The 26,327-nt window shown below is 40.0% G+C and overlaps 1 protein-coding gene across 1 annotated transcript in view; it reads right to left on the bottom strand.

Annotated features, from left to right (window-relative positions):
- Nucleotides 1-26,327, bottom strand: part of LOC126185281 (carnitine O-palmitoyltransferase 1, liver isoform-like) — a 129,350-nt gene that overhangs the window by 24,042 nt on the left and 78,981 nt on the right. The window contains exons 2-6 of the mRNA XM_049928116.1: nucleotides 21,970-22,107; nucleotides 15,227-15,363; nucleotides 6,691-6,982; nucleotides 4,845-4,966; nucleotides 1,691-1,892 (exon numbers count right to left, since the gene is read on the bottom strand). Of these exons, the coding sequence (XP_049784073.1) occupies nucleotides 1,691-1,892; nucleotides 4,845-4,966; nucleotides 6,691-6,982; nucleotides 15,227-15,363; nucleotides 21,970-22,089 (873 nt within the window). The 5' untranslated portion in view covers nucleotides 22,090-22,107. The remainder of the gene's footprint in view (nucleotides 1-1,690; nucleotides 1,893-4,844; nucleotides 4,967-6,690; nucleotides 6,983-15,226; nucleotides 15,364-21,969; nucleotides 22,108-26,327) is intronic.

The raw sequence follows: 26,327 nt of genomic DNA, 5'->3' as shown, positions 1-26,327 counted from the left end.
ACGCTGTTGCCGCAATTAGAAACCTTTGCTGAGGGGCTAAACACTAAACGCTTCGCAAAAAACAACAGGCGAGAAGATTGCTACTACTGACGAGATAGCAGCTCCTCAAGAAACTCTTAAACAGAAGGTAGACACCTGGTCGTCAAACGAAGCCGAAATATTGAATCAGAAATTTAAAGAACAGATAGGTAAGGTCAGCAAGGAGTTAATAAACTAGACCGAGCTGCAAGACAAAACTTCCCAGAAATTTTGGATAAAAATTTCGATAATTGGGGCAAAAATCAAAACATTAGGCTTGATGAATGGTGCGTGAATCAACAGGAAGGCCCAAAAAAGAGCCTCACGGGAGCATTTACCAACAAAACGAGGGAATTGAATTCTTGATTGATGAAAGATTAAATGTAAAATCAGCAAACTTGGAGACAGAGAAGGTTAGTGAAGTCAGGGACCTATCTGATGAAGCGTTTAAGTCTCAGTGATAGGTACAAAGTGATGTGAGCGCTGTGCAAGCGAAAATTAGCACAGCAAAATTACGAGGCCAAGACGTTGATGTAGACAACATCCCCGTTGCAGGATCTATAGTGGAAAACCTGTGCATGATACTTGCAGATCTCCGCGCTCAACTCGAGCGTGCAAATTCTGTGCATGCTGAGATCGGAGCGCCACTACGAATAAACCTGGGAGTGGAATTAGCTGCCGACCGCTGTGGCCGAGCGGTTCTGGGCACTTCAGTCCGGAACCCCGCTGCCGTTAAGGTCGCAGGTTCGAATCCTGCCTCGGACATGGACGTGTGTGGTGTCCTTAGGTTAGTTAGGTTTAAGTAGTTCTAAGTCTAGGGGACTGATGACCTCAAATGTTAAGTCCCATTGTGCTTAGAGCCAATTTTTTGGAATTAGCTGGACAGGTCCTTGCTGGGAAAGATAGCATTTTATACCACCAGCAACTCTCTTTCTTCATGCCTGGGAGGAACAACATACACCCAATGTCTTTCATTTAATCGTTTCCTGGTGTTTTGTCTAATTAACGGATTGACGAGCAACAAATCCAGTTTGTCGTAAGCCAGTTATAAGGAGAAGCCGCTCTGAGAGTAATGGATGTCGCAGAAAGGTACCAAGGTTATGCAAGCTTTGAACAAGCGTTCTAGTTTAACTTCTCATGGTCGCCGATCACAGTTATGTGGAATTTTTTAAAGGACATCATATTTGCCGTTGACAGTACAAATTATTTATTTTGCCACTGCGATTTTGGCCTTTGGCCCAATTCCAACTAGTACTGCAAAAGAGCATGCATCAGCACATGAAAGACTTCAAAATCCTCCGACATGTACACATGTTATCGTAAAAAATAAGCCTTTTCATTGCAAAAAAAAAGTAACATCAGACGAATCCGAAACTCTGTATGTCGTGAATGATGTAAATTAGGTTAAATGTTACCAATGTTAACATCTTTCACCTTAATTGCTACAAGTCAATGTTCTAACACACTGTTAACATGTGTAATGTGTAATACGTCTAATAAAAATGATTAATAGGAGTTTTCCGATCTGTTATATAAGAATGGTACGTTTTGAAAACAGTGTAGACATTGCTGCCGCTTTATTACATGTATACCAAGAAATGTACCAAGAGTCGATGATGAACTTCTTTACGCACTTCCATTCATATATAGTTTTATTTGGAGCATTACTTACCGGGTCTTGCGTCTGGTATAATATTTTCTTCTGACTTTTCATAAATCTGTGGATTAGCATTCCAGCACGAGCGGACTGCACGTGTGTTGGATTTGCAAGGATGAGGTCGATGCCATAGTAATTTGAATTGATGAGTATTGGAGCGCGGCAGCGCAGGTAGGCGTATTCTTCCCACCAGTCAGAGACGTAATTTTCGGACAGCCTTAAACACAGATAAACAGAATATTTTTCATTTTGTTTTAGCCGGTACTAGGGCCTGCTGATTTCAGTATTTCAGCCATTAAATATAATTATTACTGGTCCTGTTTCTGCGTATATTCATTATATTTTCATGAAAGGTGAGAACACAATTACAATCTCTTGTTTCTGTCTCTTGAAAAATGCGTGCTATCCCTGAAGAAATACTGTTGAGTACTGGATTAGCTATCTAATAAAAATATTGTAACCTCTGTGTATCTCTCACAGAGCAGAGTCACACAATAAGTATTCAGAGTGAAATTCTAGATGTATCAAAGCCAAGAGATTGCCAGGAAGTGCTAAGCAAATCCAATAGATTACTAGCAAGTACTAAAATTTCCATCTGATTTATTTTATTTTACATGTCTAGTTCTGTAGGACCAAATTGAGGAGCATATCTCCAAGGTAATGCAACGTGTCAGTACATGAAATTACAACATGAAAGTAATAGCAGGTAAAATAAAATGTTTATGAACCCAAAAAAAGACAAGCCATAAGTTTAAGTAAACGCAATCAGCAATATAACACCGGAATCAGCATAATTTTTCAAGGAACTCCTCGACAGAGAAGAAGGAGTGTCCCATGAGGAAACTCTTCAGTTTCGATTTGAAAGCGCGTGGATTACTGCTAAGATTTTTGAATTCTTGTGGTAGCTTATTGAAAATGAATGCAGCAGTATATTGCAACCCTTTTTGCACAAGATTCAAGGAAGAGCGATCCAAATGCAGATTGGATTTCTGCCCAGTATTAAATGAGTGAAAGCTGTTGCTTCTTGGGAATAAGCTGATATTGTTAACAAGAGACGAAAGTAAAGAATATATACTCGTATATTGAGAGGCCAATGTCAGAATACCCAGACTAGTGAACAGGGGCCGACAAGATGTTCGCAAACTTACACCACTTACTGCCCGAACTGCTCGTTTCAGAGCCAAAAATATCCTTCGAAAACGGGAAGAGTTACCCCAAAATATTATACCATACGACATAAGCGAATGAAAGTAATCAAAGTAGACTACTTTTCGTGTCAATCGATCACTTACTTCAGATACCGCTCGAATAATGAAAATGGCAGCATTAAGTCTTTGAACAAGATCCTGAACGTGGGCTTTCCACGACAGGTTATTATTTATCTGAACGCCTAGAAATATGAAGTGTTCAGCTTCACTAATCATATGCCCATTCTGTGAAATTAAAACGTCGAGCTTTGTTGAATTGTGTGTTAGAAACTGTAAAAACTGAGTCTTACTGTGATTTAGCGTTTGTTTATTTTCTACAAGCCATGAACTTATGTCATGAAAACCATTTGAAACAGAGCCAATGTTGCACACAACTTCCTTTACTACCAAGCTAGTGTCATCAGCAAACAGAAATATATTAGAATTACCTGTAATACTAGAGGGTATATCATTTATATACATAAGGAACGGGAGTGGCCCCAGCACTGATCCCCAGTGTCCCACTCAGACCCCACATCACAGCCCTTCTCCACACTGTGAATAACGACCTTCTGCTGTCTGTTGTTAAAGTAAGAGACGAACCAATTGTGAGCTACTTCCCATATTCCATAATGGTCCAACTTCTGGAGCAACATTTTGTGATCTACATAATCAATCGCCTTAGTTGAAACAAAAAAAATATGTCTAGCATTCGAAACCTCTTGTTTAACACATCCAGTACATCACAGAGAAAAAAGAATATAGCATTTTCAGTCATTAAACCACTTCTAAAGCCGAACTGTACATTTGATTGCAAATTATGTGATATAAAATGATCAATTATCCTCACTCACACAGCCTTTTCAACAACTTTAGCAAACACTGATGGCACAGAAATAGGTCTAAAATTGTCTACATTACACCCTTATCGTTATTTATAAAGCGGCTTTACTACTGAGTACTTTAATCGTTCAGGAAATTGACCATTCTGAAAGGAAAAATTACAAATATGGCTAAGTACAGGGCTAACGTATGCAGCACAGTACTTTAATATTCTGATAGGCACTCCATCATATCCATGAGAGTACTTAGTCTTCAGTGATTTAATTATTGACTCAATCTCCCCCTTGTCAGTATCACAGAAGAGTATTTCAGACATCGATCTCGGAAAGGCATTTTCCAAGAGAGTTCACGGTTCCCAGTACAAGCTAAGTTTCTATTTAATTCACCAGCAATGCTCAGAAAATTATTGTTGAATACTGTACATATATCTGACTTACCAGTAACAAAAATATTTTTACTACGAACTGACTTTATATCGTCGATCTTGTATTGCTAACCAGACACTTCCTTCACAACTGACCATATGGTTTTAATTTTATCCTGTGAATTAGCTATTCTGTTTGGTACCACATACTCTTTGCCTTCCTAACAACATTTTAAGCATCTTACATGATGTAGTAGTATTTACTTTACCACCAGAAATAAATCTTAGTACAGAGAACGACAACTGCACTTCACAAAACACCCAGCTAGTTATGAAGCAGGAACCATCTGTAGATTATATACAGCGAGCTCATTCGAAATATTTTTTAGCGAGTAATTAAGCAGAGTAGCCTGTACAGACCTGAAGTTGGACGATTTGTAGGGGCTCTTACACCCAATCCAGATTTCGATCTGCTTATATCTTTAGTGTTTTTGCTCATTGGATCTCTTACTGAAGGTGCTTTTCGAAGCTGCATAACTTGATATTATTCCCACCGAATTTTTTGAAAAAAAAAAGTTGCACATTCGCCGGTTTTTCGATAAGTAATCAGTACTACCTTTTTCAGCGCTCTAGTTTAGATACGTTATACGTGTGACAGACTTCTGCATTTCCAGTCTAGAAATTACTGTGAATTTAATAACCTTTACGAATATGTTATTTATTTTTTGGATACAATAATTAGGCAATATAACATAAATCTGTGGTTTCCACTTACCACGATTTCGCCATTAGATATCGTTGAAGCTTTGGTCCTACACCATTCTCAAACTCATAAGCTAGTTTCTCGATGAGAGCGTAATGTACGTCATCATAGAGTGGACGGACGGTGCGGAGATACTGTAAACAAATTTAATGAAATTTTTTCAGACAAATGTCAATATTTATGCTGATAACATATTTTAGATAACTATTTCTAAGCGAACATAAAATAATGCATGTAAATTGTGTGGTACGCGGTATAGAATAGATAACTGAACTTTCATTGGGTATTATTTGTCTCCATCCTAGTCGCTTACGTATTACAAACATGGTGTCACTCACAATCCATGTCAGTAGATTGTGGTGATGTGTTGTCCGAATCATACAGTTTTCCATCGTCACAGACTAATGTGAGAAGCATCACTTATGTACTGTACATTGCTGCTGCTGCTTCTGCTGCTCCTAGTGGCGACCGGGCAAAGCTTTTTGAGTTTATTTTATATTAACAGCCGAACAGTTGCTTAGTATGAAGCACATGGTTGTCTCATAAGAGACCACCTAATAACTAGGAAACACACCATTGACCTGGGAAGATCCTTTAAGACTCTGCACCCTTATTCGGTTGTTTACAGTCCAGGAATATTAGAAAAATGAGTCCTGGTCTTGAAGAATATAGAAGCAACTAAGGAACGACGGAAAACAAAAAAAAAAATGGCGTTCCAGAAGTTTGTCCGTCTTGGAGCGCTGGGTTCATGGTGTAGTCGTTTTTCCTTCACCCTCTCGTGTTTGCTGTATTCCAGACGGAGTACATTTTCTAAGAACAACGCGTTATCCATCGACGTCGGCGATGAATTGGGACTTGGTGGCAGAGCAGTAGGAGGAGAGACATTTTTTAACCCGTCCGACGGAAGTTGGTGCACTTGAGACAGCACCAGCTTTCACCGTCATGCCACTACGTTTAGGTTCTAACTAATGAATGACGAGGGAAGTAGGTACGATAGTAACAAGCGTTCATTCTCTGTAATTCTTTGTGAGTTTTCCATAAAATTCCTTGGACTGTCACCCTTGACATGGTGCAGCATCTCCCTCAAACGGCGATTAAAATACTCTGGGAATGTCTCCAAGTTAGTTACGTTATTGTGAATAGAAGTGCTGTCGTCACAGATACCTGCGAGGCAACTTTTAGTTGCTTATCCTTAGCAAATGCAAAAAAAATAAAAAATAAATAATAATAATAATAATAATAAAAGGCGTACTGGATCTCACTTCCGGCTTGAGCAATTAAAATCACCCACATTGAGTCAATACAATGTACAAAAGCATACGATCCGGGCCCCACATTACTCAAATGAGTACTTTGATGGAAAACAAAGGCTCGATAGGTCTAGCTCAAGTGCAATCTTATCGAGGTTGAAGAATTAAGGAGGAGGAACAACAAAAAGGTAGTTTTTATAACCAACCTGAAACATCGGAAAATATTCTAAACAAGGAACGACCACAGATTTTTAGTTTGTTGGCGGGTTGCAGTTGGTGATTTCCTGCTGTAACACAACTGCTCATCGAAAATCATACGTAACGAGCAATTCGACCACAACTTGTTGTTAGTGATTTTTCACACAATCTGAGACCATCTCGTGGTGAGCACACAGTTGATCATATTCTTCCTTGACTATCTTTCGTAGTCTTCAGTTCACACTGTCGCTCAAGTTCTTATTTTTGGCAAGAACGGCTATCTATCTGAATTATGTCTGTCCGGCAAAATTCTCTCGACATTGCTTCTACTATGTGACGAATATTGCTTGTACCGTAAAGCGCAGCTTTGTCTTTAGTATACATGTGAATATTATGCCGATGTAGCTTACCCGTCGGACAGTGTCACGCAGCGCTGGCACAGGTAGCTTGGGCAGCACGCCTTGGTAGCTGCAGAGCATGGGGCGCTGCTTGAACGTCAGCGCCTTCAGCAGCGCGAACCACAGCTTTGTCGGTAGCGACGGCTTAGAACCTCCTTCTCGTTCATAAATCCAGCCCTTGTAGACTAGAAGGGTACTCAGCGAGTAGCGGACGCTCGTCACCATTATCATCCACAGGACGAGCCCCAGCATCAAACTCGTCAGCGTTTTGCAAGTTCTTAACTGCACCTCATCCTCATGGCATCTACACGTAAAAAAGAAATATGACAGAATAAAACTAGAAACTGAAAATAATAGAAAGAAATACACAGCATACACTTTTATTTTTTCCAAGCTTGACAACTGGCCGCTGTGAACGAGCGGCTCTAGGCGCTTCAGTCTGGAACAGCGCTACCGATACGGTCGCAGGTTCGAATCCTGCCTCGGGCATGGATGTGTGTGGTGTCCTTAGGTTAGGTTTAAGTAGTTCTAAGTTCTAGGGCACTGATGACCTCAGACGTTAATTCCCATAGTGCTCAGAGCCATTTGAACCTTTTTTTTTTTTTTTTAACTTACATGTCCGTTGAATGATGGCAATGGCTATGATGACCATGATGATGATGTTTAAGATGGTTCAGCAACAATGACAAGCTACGCACAGTGGGTTTTATACATTTATAAAACGCCTTAATGCTCAGTCAACAAGTTGAAACCACTTCCAACTTGTGCTGACATATCAAAAATGTGATCTGTCGACAAGTGGTGAAATTAGTCAGCAAGTCCTGTTGTGTCACCATAAGCATCACATTCCGCTTTCCTCATTTCAAGGAACACAATCTCAAAGGCATACGTGATGCATGAGACGCCCATTCAGGGAAACTCAATCATAATTTTGGGGGCAAAAAATTAATTACTGATGTTTAACTTACGCGTCATAAGTCAAGCCATAGCATCTCACAGGTGAAACAGGTGGATGCCTCCCCTCAGGAAGTGAGATAACGTAGATACTCAGCAAAGTGGTGCGCTACATGCCCACTCTGTTAAGTGTCAGGCACGTACATAATATTGGCACAATAATTTGGCCTATATTTTCAATTCTAATCTGAAATCAAACACGATAGTTTACCATGTGTTCTCAAGAACCAGTGCGTACTGCTCAATATGAAAAATGTTTGCAAATCCGTGAACACACACTGTTTTCGAGCATCTTTCAGCCAATGTTCTCATTCATTCTGCAACCGAGTCTTTAACTTTATTATCATGTGAGTTATTGCCTGGCACTTCAGATTGTCATGTTACAGCAAACCTGTAACAAATTGTCCTCCATGTTACAGCAAAGCTGTGACACTGGACGTCAATATAGAACGTGACTACACTTCCCGTTTATCATGGCTTGAATTTTGCTGGGGAAACATTCAACGAGGTGTCTGAATGTCTGTAGAGAAAAGCAACCCATTCTTCCTCAAGACGCGATGGCAGAGAAGGTAGTGATAATGGACATTGGGGCTGGAGCGAATTTGATGTTCCATCCCGTCCTATAGGTGTTCCATCGGGTTCAGATCAAGACTCCGGGCAGTTCAGTCCATTTTAGGAATGTCATTGTCCACAAACCATTGCCTTACAGATACTGCATTATGACACGGTGCATTGTCATGACGATACAAACAACCATCATCTCCGAAATGCTCCTACTCTGTATGCAGCTTACGATCTGTAAAATATGTTTATATCCTTCTGCAGTTAGTATTTTCATAATAAAAATAAGGGTACAAACCTTAACCACTAAAAACACCCCCATTACTGTGTGATTAACCATTCCAAATCAATCGTTTTCAGTCACCCACTGCCTAGTGGCATCACCCCTTACACCAACTAATGTGTCACTTAGCATTTCCTAGAGAAATTTATGGTTTATGAGGAGCTGGTCGAGCAATGTACCTGATTGCTTTTAACTCGTTATGCATTCACTATGCTACCCCTACTGCTGGTGGCCCTTTGGAACTTCCAAATGATTCCTGCTGATGATTTCATGCGATTCTTTACGATCATCCTCATCAATGCTCAACAGTCCCTGTCCAAAAGTAAACGAGATCTGCTTGGTCTTGGTTTAGCTATGATTTTTCCTTCACATTTCCACTTCATAATCGCATCACCAACATTTGACTTGGGCAACTTTTAGAAGGGTTTAGATGTCCTTGATAGATTTGTTCCTCTGGTGACATCCGATGAGTAGACCAATTCAAAGTCGCTGAGCTCTCTTGACCAACCGATTCTGTAGTTACTGCTTTCTGCTGACAACGCAATATTCTCTCACTCCTTTTATACTGGAGGTTCCATCCCTCATGACATGGTATTTTATTTGCACAAACTGCTAAAAAGAACAAGAAGTCAAAAAATACTACAAGGCATGCATTCCCACAGACCATAAGAAAACTGAATCGATGAGAATCTCAAACAGTCATGCAAAACGAATTTCATTCACTTAGAGGTCAAAGTTTCTAGAGAAGATAGTTTTACGTTGATGTTGATATATACTTTCTGCAGTCACTCATGTTGTACTACAGGATTTGTCTTGTTTGCAAGTAATACATTTTCTCTATCACATAAACGTCGAAGTTCTGAAAATGTTTGGATGTCGCCTTCTGTTAAGTCTCAAATCGTGTAACAGGCTTGATCCAGTTCGTTACGTTTTACTCTGCAGTTGTTTTCTGTAACACAAACTTTATTGCATACAGTACCACACCTTCTCTGACAGTTCACTTCGGCGAAGGCAGCGGGGAACGGCTGTCACCGGTCGGCAGCTCGCAAGTAGATGGGATTGATAAGGTACTGTTACTGGAACTTGCAGGGCTCATCTGTGGGACCTAATTTCACAACAAAATTACAATTATTGGTAAAAAGAAACAGCCAGTGTAACCGTGCAGGACAGAGGTGATAAACCAACACTGGGATCTGAGTTCCTTGAATCTGCATATATGTTTCCTGTTTCTTGAAATACAGATGTTCGACACATCCATTTAAGGTTTAATTTCCTTGATTATGCCTACCCTGAAGAAGACATTCCTTCAAGATCATAAACAAGGAAATGTGGAAAACGAAATATGGTGCTTATGTCAGCAATGCAGGGCTTATAAAGCTTTCTTCCAGTTGGAACAGTTTCAAACACGTCTAACACTGGTGGGAACGTGGAGACTAGACATTTAACGTGAGATAAGAAAATTACTTCAATGCACATGTTCAGATTCTTTCCCGCCACCATTTGCTGGCTCAGCAGGAAGGATTGGAAGTGCTTAGAAGCATTCGAAACTATTCAGTAGACTCAGCAGGAGGTGGGGGGGGGGGTGTTATAAAAGCAGGGTTACCACTTGATGCTAGGTATTGATGTGCCATTACAGCCATCATCCTTGTCCAATGCTTTTTCTTTCAAGGACACGTCTGCAAATCTCCAAAAAAAAATATTAATATCACATATGTAGTAGTATTAACAATGTTACATCTTTCACCTACTGATTACTTGCTGTAACTTATCCATGTTTTTATTTATTTATTTATTTTCCACTGAGTGTTGATGTTTCTGCAGGCAGCTGGAGAAAGCAATGACTGTAGTCCCCAGAAAAATAGATAAGTTCATAACGAAATGCGACTCTTGTGGCAATCCTCTACAAAAAGAAAAGTATGTAAATCTTTCATTTTTCAACTACTGATTCTGCTTCTTCGCGAAACATTTCTGTTGATGGGAATTTGTTATGCATGTTTCAGAGTTGCGTTCCTTTTGACAGTTTCCAGTCCATTCAGACATTGCCATACCTATAAATGCTACTATGATGTCTTTTTCAAATTAACCTACTTTCCGTAACTCAAGGATGCTGTTTCCTTATCCAATATTACAGAATCTGCAACAGCGGCTGACGTCTAGCACACGATCGGAACAGCGGTTGGAGATCAGCAGTGGCTGTCGTCCAGTACCCGATCGAAGAAGAAGGCTAACGGAGACGACTGATGGACAGGTTTCCCGGTAGGCAGAACATCATGCACATTATTATCGACTTTGAAACTAACCTAGTAATATTATTGTATTTGTATCAGGTTCGCAATAATGGATGAACCAACGCCTAAACAAATAAAATTAGATGCAATCAATGATCTTGCATGGCTCGATGTTGAGTTCATATTTCAATATGAAAAGGAACGAGCACGTGAGGACTGTGGTAGGGAAGGCGAGTGGTCGACTTCAGTTTACTGGAAGAAATTTAGGAAAGTGTGGTGTGAAGGAGACCGCATATAGGACACTGGCGTGACTTAGTCTTGATTTCTGCTCCAGTGTTTGGGATCCGTACCAGGTCGGACTGAAGGAGGACATCGAAGCAGTTCAGAGGCGGGCTGCTATACATGTTATCGGTAGGTTCGAACAACACTTAAGCGGTACGGAGATACTTCGGGAAATCAAGTGGGAATTTCTGGAGGAAAGGCGACGTTCTTTTCGAGGAACGCTATTGAGAAAACTTTAGAGAACCGGCGTTTGAAGCTGTTTGCCGAATTATTCTCACATTAGTTGCGTGTAAGGACCATGAAGATAAGATACGAGGAATTAGGGCCCATACGGAGGCATATAGATAGCAGTTTTTTCCTCGCTCTGTTCGCGAGTGGAACAGGAAGAGAAATGACGAGTAGTGTGGTACAGGGTACCCTCCGCTACGCACCGTACGGTGGCTTGCGGAGTATCTATGTAGATGTATGCAGAAGTAGAATATGTACTGGTGTGATAGCTAACAGTGGTAGCTTTAAAGGGCCTAGACGTTTCTTGGATGCCTGTTATTACGTTTTTCAGAACAGAGTCCATCTATTTAACAAACATCTTAAAATAAAATTTTTGTTAGAATACAAGTTTCTGTTTTCCAAATCAGGCGAAGAAAAACAATTGTATCTCAATACAAAGAATATGTGTTTAATTCCATCAAAATTGCAGATAGTTGGTACTCAACTAAAGTTACTGACAAGCTGTTAAAGAAACTTGTGACTTTCCGAGAAGCGTATTAGCGTTGAAAGAAATAGCTCAGCTGCATGTTAATGTAAAGTTTTTTATGCAAAGTTGTACAAAAAAAAGCTGCACAAGGTCACAGCAGATAAACATGCAGTAATAAATGTCAGCTCAAAACACAGTGCTTGTTTTATATGGTCAATTCTAGAAGTTTTATATTCTGTAGATAACCATGTAGGCCTTGAAGCGAAATATTGGCCACATGTGAACAAAATAAACTCTGTTAACACACCGTTCCCTCTAGAACTGGAACAAGTTCACATCTTCGAAAAGCAGAATGAATATGTCTCTGTTATTGTCTACAGCAACCATCATTCAGATTATAATTGGATGGTTTGTAAATGACAAGAGGGATGAGAAAAAATTTCAAGTTATACCACCTTATGTTACAATGCGTCATTGCAAGAAACATACAAATCTGTTGATGTTGCAGGTTCCTATTTCAAAAAGCAACCAAATGAAGTTGTCTTTTGTAATTTATGCTGATACAGATGTATATTAGAACAAGTTACTGCTTCCAGTCATAGTAGTAACTGTGGCTCATATTCTGATGAAATACGTTTAACTATAGCCTATTACAACTATAGTATTCAGAGTTTAAATCATTTAGAGGTTGCGGTTGCATAAAATTGTTTACTGAACAACTGTTTTCAATCGCTGAGAACGTGAAAGAGTTTTCATTGCAAAATAAGAAGATGGAAGTAGGTCCCAAAGAGGAATTAGTGTTTTACTCGGCAGTTTTTTTGCCAACATATTTGCCAGGAACCATTTAAAGAAGAAGATATTAAACTTAGGGACCACTGCCATTTCACTGGTGCACATCGAGGTATAGCACATGCCAGGTGTAATGTACTCTACAGATCTCTCTATACAATTCTAGTCACACTCCAAAACCTGAAGAATTATGACAGACATTCCTTCATCGTAAACATATGTGAACAAACGACAACGTATGGTGACAAAGAAGTTAAATCATGTTCGTGTTTCTCTGCATCATCGAATAGGGACAAATATAAATCATTTGTTAAGGGTACTGCAGTACTGCACCAAGAGAGGCACTGTAATTTTAAATTTAGAATTATCATTTCACTGAGTTTTTTATGTGCTCATTCAAAAATGAGCAACATACCTGTAATCAGATGAACTAAAGATAATGAGGACATGTTTCTCTGATAATCTACTCATTAATCTAGTTAATCTAGAAGGAAATTTATCCATATGACAATATGAGTAATGAATCGGGTTCACTGGAAGATTAATTAGTTTCAACCTGAAAAGCTTATTAGCAGGAGAAAAGATAACAGGAGATGAGTAGCTAAGACGAAATATGCGGAATGCATTCAAGTCTACAACACCTGAAAACTATGCTGTCTTATAATTGAAAACCAACGTGCTACTTCTTGCTGATGTGTTCAAAAACTTTTACAGTCTATGTCTTTAGAACTATGATTTGGATCATGTGCATTACATTGCTGCACCTGGCTTGTCATTGGATGCTCTGTTGCAAATTGCTAAAGTAGAATTGCAGCTTATTACCTATATCGCACAACACCACTCTGATAAAAGAGGCATAAGAGATGGTATTGTCCATTGTTCTTACAGACATGCCGTTTCCAAAAACAGATTCACGGCTAGTTATGATGATAAAATTGGTGAATCTTACATTATATATCAACATATGAGTAGCCATTACAGCTGGACTATATTACAGTATCTTTCAGTGTCCAATACTGTATGGATTTCTCCAGAGAGTGTTGAAACTTTTGATGTGGAAAAAACATACCAGACGGTTCAGACACAGGGTACATTTTAGAAGTGGCTCCAATTAGCAGAGAATATTCGCAACTTTCTTTGAGAGTACCTTTACGTCGAGATAAACGTCAGCAGTAGCATCCAAACCCATGAATTAATTTCGACCTTGTATGATAAGGAAAACTATGTTATTCACTACAAAAATGTGAAACAATGTATTCAACATAAATTGGTTTTAAATGTATTCATAGAATTTTATCATTTAGATAAGCTCCTTGAAGCAAGTCTTACATTGAGATTAATGCACAAAAACATATGAAAGCAAACAATGACTTCGAAAAAACTTTTTTCAAACTGAGAAATAAAAATTTATTTAGAAAAACCATGCAAAATGTGCAAATCATGCAGGACACAACAATAGCTACAGCTGGAAAGGTGGATTGGAGCAGCTACATTAATTTCCAAACCAATTTTTCGCAGAAGTGTAATTTTTAACGAAAATTTAGTTGGCACTGAATTGTACAGGCTTAATGTACTCTTTTAAATGCGCATTGCGTTAGGAATTGCTACTTTGTATATTCTGAAAACCTTCTTATTGACTTTCGTTACGGGTATATATTAATCACGTTTCCGGCAAATCATGTAAAACTACGCAACATAAACATCACTAGCTTAATTTATCACGTTAAAACTCCTAACATTTACGAGGATATCAGGAATGATATCCGTACAAGGTCTGATACTTCGGCTTTCCCTGTAAATAACAGATAGTATGTTCCACTTGCAGACATAAGATACGTGGAATTAATAAATGACGAACTGAGTGGTGAAGTTGTTACCGAATTCGTCACTCTACAACAAAGATTTATGCACTCGAGGCTGAGTCTGGACGCGTATTGCACAGAGCGAACGAGTGGGTAAAACGCTGTCCTATTCATGGGTTAAACTTAGATGTTTACAGGCAACGTGTGTTGGATTCGGAAGTTAAAACAAATCTGGGATATGTTATTCAATCAATGCACGATGTAATTTCTGATATTAAACAACACTAACTTGGCTTATCTGCACAGGACCATAAACCTTTTATGCTTGCAGATAAGGTGAATACATTGGCTCCGGGTTACTACGATCTGAAAAATTATGATTATGATTGATTTTATTGTAAATTATTTAAAGAGCTGAAAAATGTAGAAAAACGTAAAATGTGTGTGTGTGTTTGTGTCTTTCATTAATAATCTTTGACCATGGCACCATTTTATGCAATTCAGAGGCAAATATCTTTGTACTTGGCGCCATTTTTACGCAGTTCAAATGAAGTAATTTGACAGCTATATTGTGACTCGCTGCCTCATTTTAATATCCGTGGTGACTGGATATGGGGAGGAGGGGGGGGGGGGGAAGAGGGGAGGATATGAATTGCAGCGTGATGGTAACGACCTCATTGATAAGTCTGATGACATCATTGATAAGAGTAATAACGTAACTGACAAGGAGGGTGTAGCCTGTATGTCATGGATAAGGCATTGAGCTGCTCACGTGACGTCATAAACGAATTGACCCAGAGTCTCCACGGATACATACTGTCTATTATCAAGAAAGGATGTATGTAACTTATATTGTCGCTTAATTTACTTTATTATAGCATCAGCACACGTTCCAATAATGTAACATGCCACGACGCTTAACAGCTACAGTTAATGCTAGATATGTAGGCATTACCTTTCAATATGAGTGACTGCTCCATCAACCATCTGCGGTATTACTCCAACATCTGACATGTACAACGCCACGGTGACGGCACAGGCAGCTACAGCACTTCTCAAGGAAAAGGGATAAATCCTGCACTTGAGGTTGTTCTGGAAATCAGGCAAAAAACGAACTTGTGAAAAATAACAACTGGAAGTTTATTTATCAAGTATAAATTTGAGATATTGCAAACAACGATCATACTTCCTTCAGCTCAACTTCTAGTTCCAGGCAATAAATGAAAATAAAAATATAACTATCACACCACTATTACATCACCGTATAAACATAAGAAAAAAAGTTGAATTCTCGAGCATGCAATGACATCTATAAGAAAAACGATATTTTTAAGCTGTTAAGTTTTTCGTATGTGCTTACTGTTTCGATATGCTTTATTAAAATAAGCACTTTATAATTTCCAAACACTACCTAAGGCCACTGAGGACATAGTATTGAAATCAAATAGCAGATATTTCAGGAAATGTAGATTTTGTGCATTGCTTTCCTGAAATGTGAAAGAACTATTAACATTGTAATTATGCCTGGAAATGCACGCATTTGCTGGTTAACATTCCACAATGCTCCATTTTACACTCCCTGAACATCATAAGGCTTGAGGTACCAGAGAGAATATTCCGACATAACCGTACAAGCCAGTGCGAGTGCCTCATGGTCTCATGGTTGTGTTCCATGTAAATGTCTTTTGCTGCGACCACTGCAAAGGTCTGAAAGAAGAGGTATCAGTTTGCTCGGCTACTTCCACGGTGGAGCGAAGACGATTGATGTTTATGCGCTTCCACGCTTAACAGCATCAGGTATTTACGCCTTTTGCATGATAGTTACGCACACGCTCAACGGTGATAGATACCTTAGTAAAAACTTGTTCTTTCAACTTTTTCAGCCGTTTCATAAGATATAATAGCTTTCATCTAGCAACATTACCTGGAGTTAACCTTTACCGAGCCCGCAACCTCTCTGACGTAGATTGAATAAGCATGACAACAAACGCGTCACTTTTCCTGTTTTGCTTGCTCCCTACCTGCTCGCCAGTCTTTTTAGTCCTAGCGATAAGTAGGCCGTTAAGAGAACAGGCTTGGTATCGCCCTTGCCCAGCATCAACGTAGACGCATTAAAAAAGGTCTAAATCAAAATTATCGGCCTGCGATCTGAATTCATCCTCCGCTGCATGAGAATCCGATGTCATAGCACTCAACAGCCTTGCTCGGTTATTCCAGTCCCGAAAATCTACCTTTAATTACGTCTCCGTTAATATAAAAGCTTTCGGTTGGATTCAAGATTACATCGCAGGAATATTTTCTAGTAGTCTCTTTAGCTAATTTTCTGTACACGTATAGTCTTTTATTCACAAAAGTCTTCATCGCATTTGGTATATAATTTTGTTATCAAGTCCACTAGAGACGATCAAGGCATTTGAGAATAATAATAATAATAATAATAATAATAATAATAATAATAATAATAGTAATAACAATCCGTGTGGCTCAACGGTCTGGTGCAAGTCCTTCGACTGGACGCCAGTTCGACGACTAGCGTGTCAGTTACCTACTACAGTAATCCTACTGGGGAAAGGGCAGCTACAGATAACATGAATCGGAGTCACGTGCTGTTCCCAATGAATCTGCACATAAATGAGATGTGATGGCTAAGTTAAAGGCAGTGCCACCGCAACACGCTATCACGCTTTACCTAACATTGGTTCGCCCACTGTTAGAGTATGCGGCCGTGGTCTGGGGGAAAGCCGCAGATGCTCACATTGTGACTCTGCAGCGGATGCAGAACCGCGCCCTGAAGACTGCTATGCATCTTCCGAGGCGCTTCTCGACGCGCCAACTCCACGAGGACACCGGGATCCTGCCTCTCCGATATAGGATTCGCGCCATCGCCAGGAAGTTCTACGAGAAGACGGAACGCTCCCGCAGCCCAGCTTGGATCAACGCACACTGACTTCTGTCCGATGTGATATGCCTGCTGTGAACAATGCTTGCAAATATCATATTCTACGTGATGGTTATTTCATAGGCTTGTCTTCACATTTGCGGTGGCTGGGATAAACTTCTTGCACTGGATTCCACCTAACGATGAGACGCGCTGGGCCAACAACCTCATCACAGGCCAACCACGCGTTGGCCTGACCTGCTGAGGGATTAAGTTTTACTAATCCCTCAGCAGAGTGTGTCTTTCAGATTACACCAGCTAGGACCAATCAACAAGAGTGGTAATATATCTTTCTCTCTTTTACAGGAACCGCAGAAATGGCAAATTTTGTCTAAACTGCACCACCTCGAGCCAAGGATAGGCTCATCTTTTCAGCGTCAGCGTCAAGTTAAACGCAGACTGATACATCCCACTGTGAGTTAACGAGCTTCCCGCACTCATTTAAATATATGGGCGAAAGAGTCAGCCTTCAGTACGAACCCTGACGTCCAGGACTGTGTGCCACAAAGAGCGCAGATTCGCCTCGAGATGCGCAAATTCACAGGCGTCTATTGTGCTGAATGAGGCCAAGTGCTGTAGTGTGCGAGTGAGACAGACCAGAACCTACGTCATAGGGAAATCCCGTAGAAGCCGTTTGTGGCCAGGGAGATGTAGCAGTGTTAAATATGACGGACCGAAGATCGGCCATAAAGGGAAACATATATGAAAACTATTTAATCCTGTTTTAATGCAGGGAATGAAGCCTGAAGCCACAGTAATTTTAATCTACCATCTTCCATAAATTTTCAGGTGATCGCAATAAAACTTAAATATTGATCATATCTATAACAGTTTAGCATTTACTGTTAAAGTGAAATTCACAAGTTTTGTAACAAAGAACCTGAAGGCTAAAATCTGAACGCTTTGGTCGATCTTGACGATCGACATTTCATATAGAAGCGCATCATTAAAATGACAAAGGTTGTAAATATCAACTCTGTAACTTTATTTGCTTAAAATATTTAGTAAATTTAAATTATCTGTATTTTCAGTTAAGCATCAGATCATCATTTCCTCTTCTCAAAACACACTGGACGATGACAGCATGACACCTTATTGAATCATTAGGTAATAGGATATTTGTTGTAAATTTTAGTGCATAATAGTTACTTTTGTTCTTTATTTATTTATCAGAAAGCACATTGGTGCAAGGCTACTGGCCATGGCATTCAAAGCTAGGAAGGAAATTGTATTGGTTTTATGTAAAAGAATTTAACGTTTATTATATAATGGATAGTATTGTTACTTTATTTAGAACGAGAATGTGGTCAAGCTTTGATTATTTAAATATGTTAAAATATAAAATAATGTAGAATAAACTGTAGCCAATCAGATGGACGGCTTCAGGAAAGGGAACTGCACTAGTCAGTTGAGCGACGAAGTTCGGCACGCCGGAGACGCGGTCGGGGACGGGCAGAAGAGCAGTGCGGGTGCAGACGCAAAAACGGACAGTTCTGGTCTAGACACCAAAGGTACAGTGCTGGTGGAGACGCGAAAGCGGACTGTCGGGTCTTTAGATAGCTAGGAAGTGAAACGACTTAGAAAATTTCGCATTGTGTGGTATTGCGGGACTTAGTCTCTGAGCGGTAAGCAGCCGCGCGCCTGGTGTGAACTCTAACTTTTCGCGTAAATAACGAGGTGGAGTGTTGGATTTGTGTTACGCGATGAGACTGTGAATAGTCGAACTGTATCAAATGGATATAGTGTAATAGTAATTCTAAATACGACTACTGCCGCTATTAGTTTGCTTTCTGAATAAACATTATTCTAACCAAATCGCAACTCTGTGGGCTATATCATTTATGGGTCGTTAATTTAGCTCCCGATGTTATTATTACTGTAGTTATATGTTATATTAAACATAAAATTTCGCAAACTTGCCATCAGCCAGTTTAACCAAAGTCACAAGTGTCTAATTTAGGGCGTGTAATGCGAAACGTGCGGTTTAACCCCAAGACGAGTTTGAGCCAAGACACTTCGACGAAGAGGAACCGCATGTGAGCCCGAACATCTTTGGGATGTTAGCTCGAACCACGGTCCCATCGTGATTCGATCACGCGGCCTTTGTTTCCGGGCACGCGCTTTATCGTTAGACTACAAGGCCAGAAATTGGTAAATAAAAGAATGTGTTTCAAATAGATTGCTTGCTTCAACCTGACGACATCAAATTTAACTGAACTTGTCGTGTACTCCAGCTACTCTACCAACGTTCTTAACCTCAGTGTTTCCTATCCAATTACATCTGATCGTTTCAGTTTGTAGTGCCCAGCTGTAAAAATCGTGTATCAGCACGAACACATCGTCGAGGCAAACAACTACCCATTTCATCTGAGTTTCAAGAGCTACACTGGGTCTATGTTCACCCTAGGCTATATTCTGAACGTCGCTACAAACGGCGGCGTAAAATGTAAACTCTCAGAAAGAGCAAGTAACACTGTCTTTTCAGTCAGTGAAATAGACTGAAAACAATGGTCGTTTTGTCTCTTCAAGGTTACCACATGTTGTGTAATTACTGTAATTTTCCGACATTGAGAATGATTTTTTTTCAGACCGTTGTCAGGACATTCCTTCAGTTAAACACATAATTACGTGCACGCAAAATAAGAAACGCAGTACTCGTCATTTCTTTTCTGTGACGTATATCATCATAATCGTATCAAAATCAGGCTTAAGGAATCACATGCATCTAAAATGTTTCTCCTTTACTGTGTTCTGATATTTCTTGCTCTCTGACATGTCATGTGCTCCGATTTGCATCGGGTCAATGAAGAATTCATCTCTTCAACATTTTTTTATTTTTCTCATTTGTGATTTCTTCCACTAGAAACTAACCCATCGGCTGGCATGATTTACTGGTATGATTTACCCATGCAAGAAATTTGCTATATTCAGCGGTACTACAACGTTCCGGCGGTTCTACATTTCATCCAGCTCGCGACAGTAATGGTTCCACCATTCTCCGTTCTCTGTACCAAAGACATTTCACTCAAAAACAAGGAAATTATAGAAATTTTTCTAGAGATACTCAGTGTCTTCCATTCATAAAATATTACTGGTTGGTTCAATATTCTGTTCATCTGGAGCCTAAACCCACTTTTCCGAGAATGTAGCTAGCGCGATTCCCAACATGGATCACGCACACTGACTTCTGTCCGATGTGATATGCCTGCTGTGAACAATGCTTGCAAATATCATATTCTACGTGATTGCTATTTCATAGGCTTGTCTTCACATTCGCGGTGGCTGGAATAAACTTCTTGCACTGGATTCCACCTAACGATGAGACGCTCTGTTTTTTTTTTACTATTTCACAAGCATACAAAACCTGCTCGATTGGTCTGGATGGTCTTGTTCATTAGTACTATTTCTTCCCTGGATCTAGTCAATGTCTTCAGCATATATCACTTGAGTGATGTTCCAATTTGACTGACCGAATGATCCCTGTTGAATGTTCCTTTCGTATTCGTTTCTTTGATTTTTTTGTTGCGCTTATGTCCGTTTTTGACTGACTCCACACATATCAGCCAGTACTTCGCTCTGATTCCGATTACAAGCTGTTCCACCTATTTAACAGTCTTATCATCCGATTACAGCTATTTCTCTTTATGTGCATTATCGAGGTTTAAAATAGTGGCACTTATGAACGCTCCCAGAGTTTAGTGTTTGTTGATTGCATTTTGATGATGAATGAAAATACGATTTCGCACGAAGTTAACAGATCTGCAGGTTTTGGAGCCGACAAGTATTCACCTAACCTCTATGGTCTCTGCCTTAGAGGGAAACTAACTTCCTTAAATTAAATTAGTTCTCCAACGAGCGACTGTTTTTTCGTTTCCGGACATTTCCTGCTCAAAGTTATTTTCCAGAGCCCTGAGATTTTACTCCAACAAAATATTCATACAGAACAGCATTGCATTCCTGCAGTAGAGCAAACGCCTGACAAATGAAGTATGAAACGTGTTAAAACTGCTAGACTGCATCTGTCGGCGACATCTGCGCTTCGTGTAACGATGGCTAACACCAAATGATAATGCTAACTATTTCAAAAAATAATATCCTCCATCACCGGTATTTTGAAGAGGGAAACCCGATAATACCTACAGTAGACAACATTGCTGCTATTATTTGGTGTCGAGGAATGGACATCTCACATAAGTCTGTGTTCTTACAGGCGAAGTGCTAATTTATCTCAGTGGATACTAGGAAAAGGATCACCGTCACTTGGACGAAGGGATCGTCACCATAAAAGAATTTTTAAAGAGAATTAAACTATAAATCTCAAACGATATGCAAAGCATTGTAAATGCCTTCTTCCAAAGTACGGTCCTAGTTAGTGAACTACTGCGTCATCCTAATCGTTTCCTGCTGTACAGCACAGCGACAGTACATCTCAATACAGTGTTCATAGCAGAAAAATTCCTATTATAAATTTTACATACAGGTTCATAAAAAAGAAAAGTTGTTGTGAGGAAACGTTGGTCATTAGTGAGGATCTAAAAAATGTTCTAAACGTAGAAACTTAGGAAAAGTTATTCATTGCCACAGCGCTTACATCGCATATTCATATTGCTATTTAAGTAAATAGTAAAAAAAAATCTTTCATGGTCTTAGGAAATGAAATAAAAGCAAATAAGGAAGCTGTTGCAAAGAAATATGTCTGTGGATACTAATAATATGATTCAGATAAATGCAAAAATCAGAGTGCAACGTCTAAGATTTACCTTCAAGATCGTGAAATGAGGTCTCCGTAAAAGATTGCTTGACGTCAGTCTTTTAATGAACTTCATGTGGTAGTCGCCCAGGAAGGTGGCAGGTGGACCCAGAGAATCACTCGACGACATCCTGCTTCCAGTAAAAGTCTGTAAAAAAGAAAAAAAAACTTATTTGCGGAATGATAACTCGCGAGCACTTATATTGACTTCTGTTATGATAATGCAAAAGTTTCCCTCGAAGTCATTAGAGTTCTGATACATATGATTAGGAAACTTTCATGTTTTATCGAAAAAGCTGTAATAGCTGCGTTGTAGAAGCTATCAGTATTATCGGACAATATTGCGGTTTTCAGTTGAGCTACAACTAAAGTAAGAGTACGGACAAAATAGTCTACAACATGAATACCTAGTATTGTGGCTGCTCTGTAGTGAAACCACATTAGGGATTCTCCTTTAGTAGCTAAATACTGCTAATCAGTGAACACTAAAATTTGTGTTGATAAATTAATAATTATATATCAAGTAAACCATGATACTTTTAGGAAAATGGTCGGCTGTTCAAACACAAGCTCATTTTCGTTGCGAAACAGTTCTAAGAAACCGCGCTTGGGAAGGGGTGAGAAGAAGAGCAGGAAGGGGAACTACTGGTGACTTCCGTAAAGAGAAAAAAAGTAAAAAGATCGGATACAAAAGACTGAGTCTCAGTTCTCTTTCAACAGTTAACTGCATTTTTTTCCAATATTCATTATAAAATTTTAGTTGTAAAGTAAAGAAAGCCAGGGATATGTTTTTAAAGCAAAAAATTGTGTTTTATGAATGGGTAAATGAATACTGCTCAATAATGTTACGTGAAAGAAATGTTAATGTCACAGTTAGGTTATGACTCAATAGTAAAAACTTTTCGATACTGTTACCAAATGTAAAACTATTTATTTTACAAGCGAAAGAATTACAAAATAAGATTCAGAATCTCAGACAAAAGATAGTGATATTATAGGCAGTTTGCCTTTTCCTCTGTGCACTGAAACCACATTGTGGTGTTCGGCGCAGAGTACTCATTTCTTCTACCGCTATCGTTTGGCCCATTTCCTCTTCTGGTCGTGAATTGTGTCAATAGTTTCTCTCTAACAAAGATATCGTTCGGTAGTTTTGGTACTGTAGATAAATGTAGTAAATAGTAAGATTAGCAATCGTACTGGTAACATTGGTGGGAAAAGAAACGTAAAAGAATGAGTGAGACAGGAACGGGAGCTGACGACTTCTCCTTGTTATTTATCTGTTGGTTTCTTTTTCACATAATTAGAACCGCAAATCGTTCAATGCAGGCTACTGTGTATTTTATATCGTTACAAAATGAAAATTGCATTTTGCAAGTAATCAAAAATTAGATGCTTGCGTAGCTTCCCCGCTTTTATGTAACAAAAAACAATTAATTTTGATGCAAGTACAGTTTACATGCATAAACACAAAAAATCTATATAATTAGTGTGAAACTACGTAGAACAAAAATTTTGTATAACCATGAAAGTGGTATGCTACGAAAGTCAAATTGCCATTAAGTGTACTACATTTTTTATATGCGTGTGATCAGCATTTCAGTTTCCAATTTGAAGAGTTGATCCACACATGGAGCATCCTCGCCTTCTTTATGACAATACCAGACCACACTTGACAGCTGTGACATCTGCAACACTCTGATGTCTTCGTGGCCTCTAGAGGCTGCAGTTCACTGTTCCAAGACACTGCAGCTCGCGTTGGTCGGGATCCGCGACTGTTGTTCGGGTATGGAATCGGTGGGTTGAGAGGAACGGCATTGAACGCCATGCAGTATGTGAACGACCCCGATAGACTAGGGCCAGAGAGGGCAGAAGTATTGTCGCTAGGACGTACAGGAAAAAAAAAAAAAACGTAAATTAGTTACAAAATTCGGCGTGCATTCACTTTATTCAACATGTAAACATCGCTACAGATATTCGGATTTAGGTTATGACATATTAAATATGCCTACCATCCTTGCCCTTGCCGATGATGTGGCACAGGCGAATAGCGAAATTCTGCATGATCCGCTGTAGTGTGGGAACATCGATGCTGTGGATGACCTCCTGAATGGCTGTTTTCAGCTCAGCAGTGGTTTTGGGGTTATTGCTGTATACCTCGTCTTTAATATAGCCCCACAAAAAGGAGTCGCATGTGTTCATATCCGGAGAATATGGAGGCCAATCGAGGCCCAAGCCAGTGGCCTCTGGGTACCCCAGAGCCAGAGTGCGGTCCCCACAAGTGCTCCTCCAGGACATAACTCTCCTGCTTCGATGGGGTCGAGCTCCGTCTTGCATGAACCACACCTTGTCGAAATCAGAGTCATTTTGGATAATCTTGATGAAATCATCTTCCAAAACCTTCAAATACCGTTTGGTAGTCACTGTGCCATCAACAAATATTGCATCGATTATTCCGTGACTGGACGTTGCACACCACACAGTCACCTGTTGAGGGTGAAGAGACTTGTCGATCGCGAAATGCGGATTCTCAGTCCCCTAAATGCGCCAATTTTGCTTATTGACGAGCCCATCCAAATGAAAGTGCGCTTCGTCGCTAAACCAAACCATACAAGCACATAGTAATTCCCATCATGCCCTGCGGCCAGCAGTGCAGTTTGAACGTCCTAACGCAAACTGCTCAGAAGTTATGACGCTTTTATTTCATGTATTTCAATAATTGTCACCCTGTACCTTCAGCAAATGTGTTCGTTTTCAGCAAGAGAAGCGACCACGCGATCAGCGCGACAACGTCTGGAACACTACAGACCTTCAGCACGGTGAGCATTGTCGTGGTGACCCTTCACGCGGCAGCAGAGAGACAGCGGCTTCGGTGGGGTGTTGAGTGCCAATACTCGACGCAGAAGTGGCACCAAGCCAACTTTTCAAACGACTCCTGGTTCTGCGTGCAGCGTCACGACGGACGTGCCCGCTTGTGTGTGTATGTGTGTGTGTGTGTGTGTGTGTGTGTGTGTGTGTGTTGCTGTGTGTGTGTGTGTGTGTGTGTGTGTGTGTGTGTGTGTTTGTGGGTGTGTGTGAAGGCTCCGACAAGCACCGAGGCTGTCGGAGTTGAATTTTTTATTGCAGTGGGGGTCCTTGCACTTGCCGTCTTGGTGTGAGATGCTACTGCGTGCACAATACAGTAACCGTTGGCTTGCATGCCGGGTAATTCGGACAGCAACCTTAACATTTCTGACGTGTTAAGGCCGGGGCTGTGCCCTGTCTTCGAGGTCTTTGTGACGTTATCTTTCAGCAAGATAACGTAGAGCGTTACGTAATCGCCTCTTTGCCGACCTACCTCAATGTAGAGGGTGTTCGACTCTTGATCTGGCCAGCACGTTGTCCAGGTCTCTCATCTGGTCATGTGTTGCCGAGACACTGACGCACCACCACTCGCCAGGCAGTGGCACAGAGTTGAAGCGGCATCGACTTGTATAGCCACATCTCTCATCCAGTCTCATTTCCTACTGGGTTAGACCCATTGTTGTGGTCAGAAGTTGCAGCTTTCTTTACTATAACTGACGTCCAGTACACTCCACATCACCTACAAATTTAATCACCTATTCTTTTTTTGTACTATTTTGTATACTCACAATTAGCAAAATTTCGTTATTTTCTATCCCTTCGGGTCGGGCAGTTTTAATGGCAAGGAGCGCGCCATTTCTCGAATTTCAATGAATGACTCCACTACTCCGGAAGAAATGTTTAAACAAGTAACTAACTACCAATACTGCATTTTATCTCATTACAGTTTATTTGTAGGTTCATACGTTTAACTTCTTTAAATCCTACAGTATGCACCTTACTATCAAACATAATACGACTCTGGATCGTTCACTTTACGCAGCTAGATATGCAATTCTGTAACATTTCCCATGTTAACAATTATGTACATAAAACTGTGTTTACAATGTTCCATCTAATGGACGATAGTGCCTTTCGATAACCACGATGTAGTCATTTTCTCTTTTAATTTGGCTTTTGATCCTAAAGAAAAATCATCGGTTTCGGATCTTGGCTGTCTTGTGCGTGCGTGGGGGTGGACAAAAATATGGAAATAGTGATCACGTACCTTTCTCTCCAAAGTAGCCCACAAAGGATTAATGGTATTGAGATCTGGTGAATGTGGTGGGCACAGGAGATGCGACAATCCACAAAAACGAGTACTGCCTTTTTCGAAGACAGCATCACCATTGGGTAACAAACGCTACAGTATGCAACGGACCTGATCAGCCAATATCATCACCCCTTGGCAGTAAATCGGTCATGCAGAGTAACCATGAGGTCCATGGAATACTACAGTATGGCTGCCAAAATCATTACCGTACCCCA

Source organism: Schistocerca cancellata, chromosome 1, assembly GCF_023864275.1.
Source record: "Schistocerca cancellata isolate TAMUIC-IGC-003103 chromosome 1, iqSchCanc2.1, whole genome shotgun sequence".
NCBI lineage: Eukaryota > Metazoa > Arthropoda > Insecta > Orthoptera > Acrididae > Schistocerca > Schistocerca cancellata.
The sequence above is the reverse complement of the archived record's forward strand: the minus strand, read 5'-3'. Positions and strand labels throughout refer to the sequence as shown.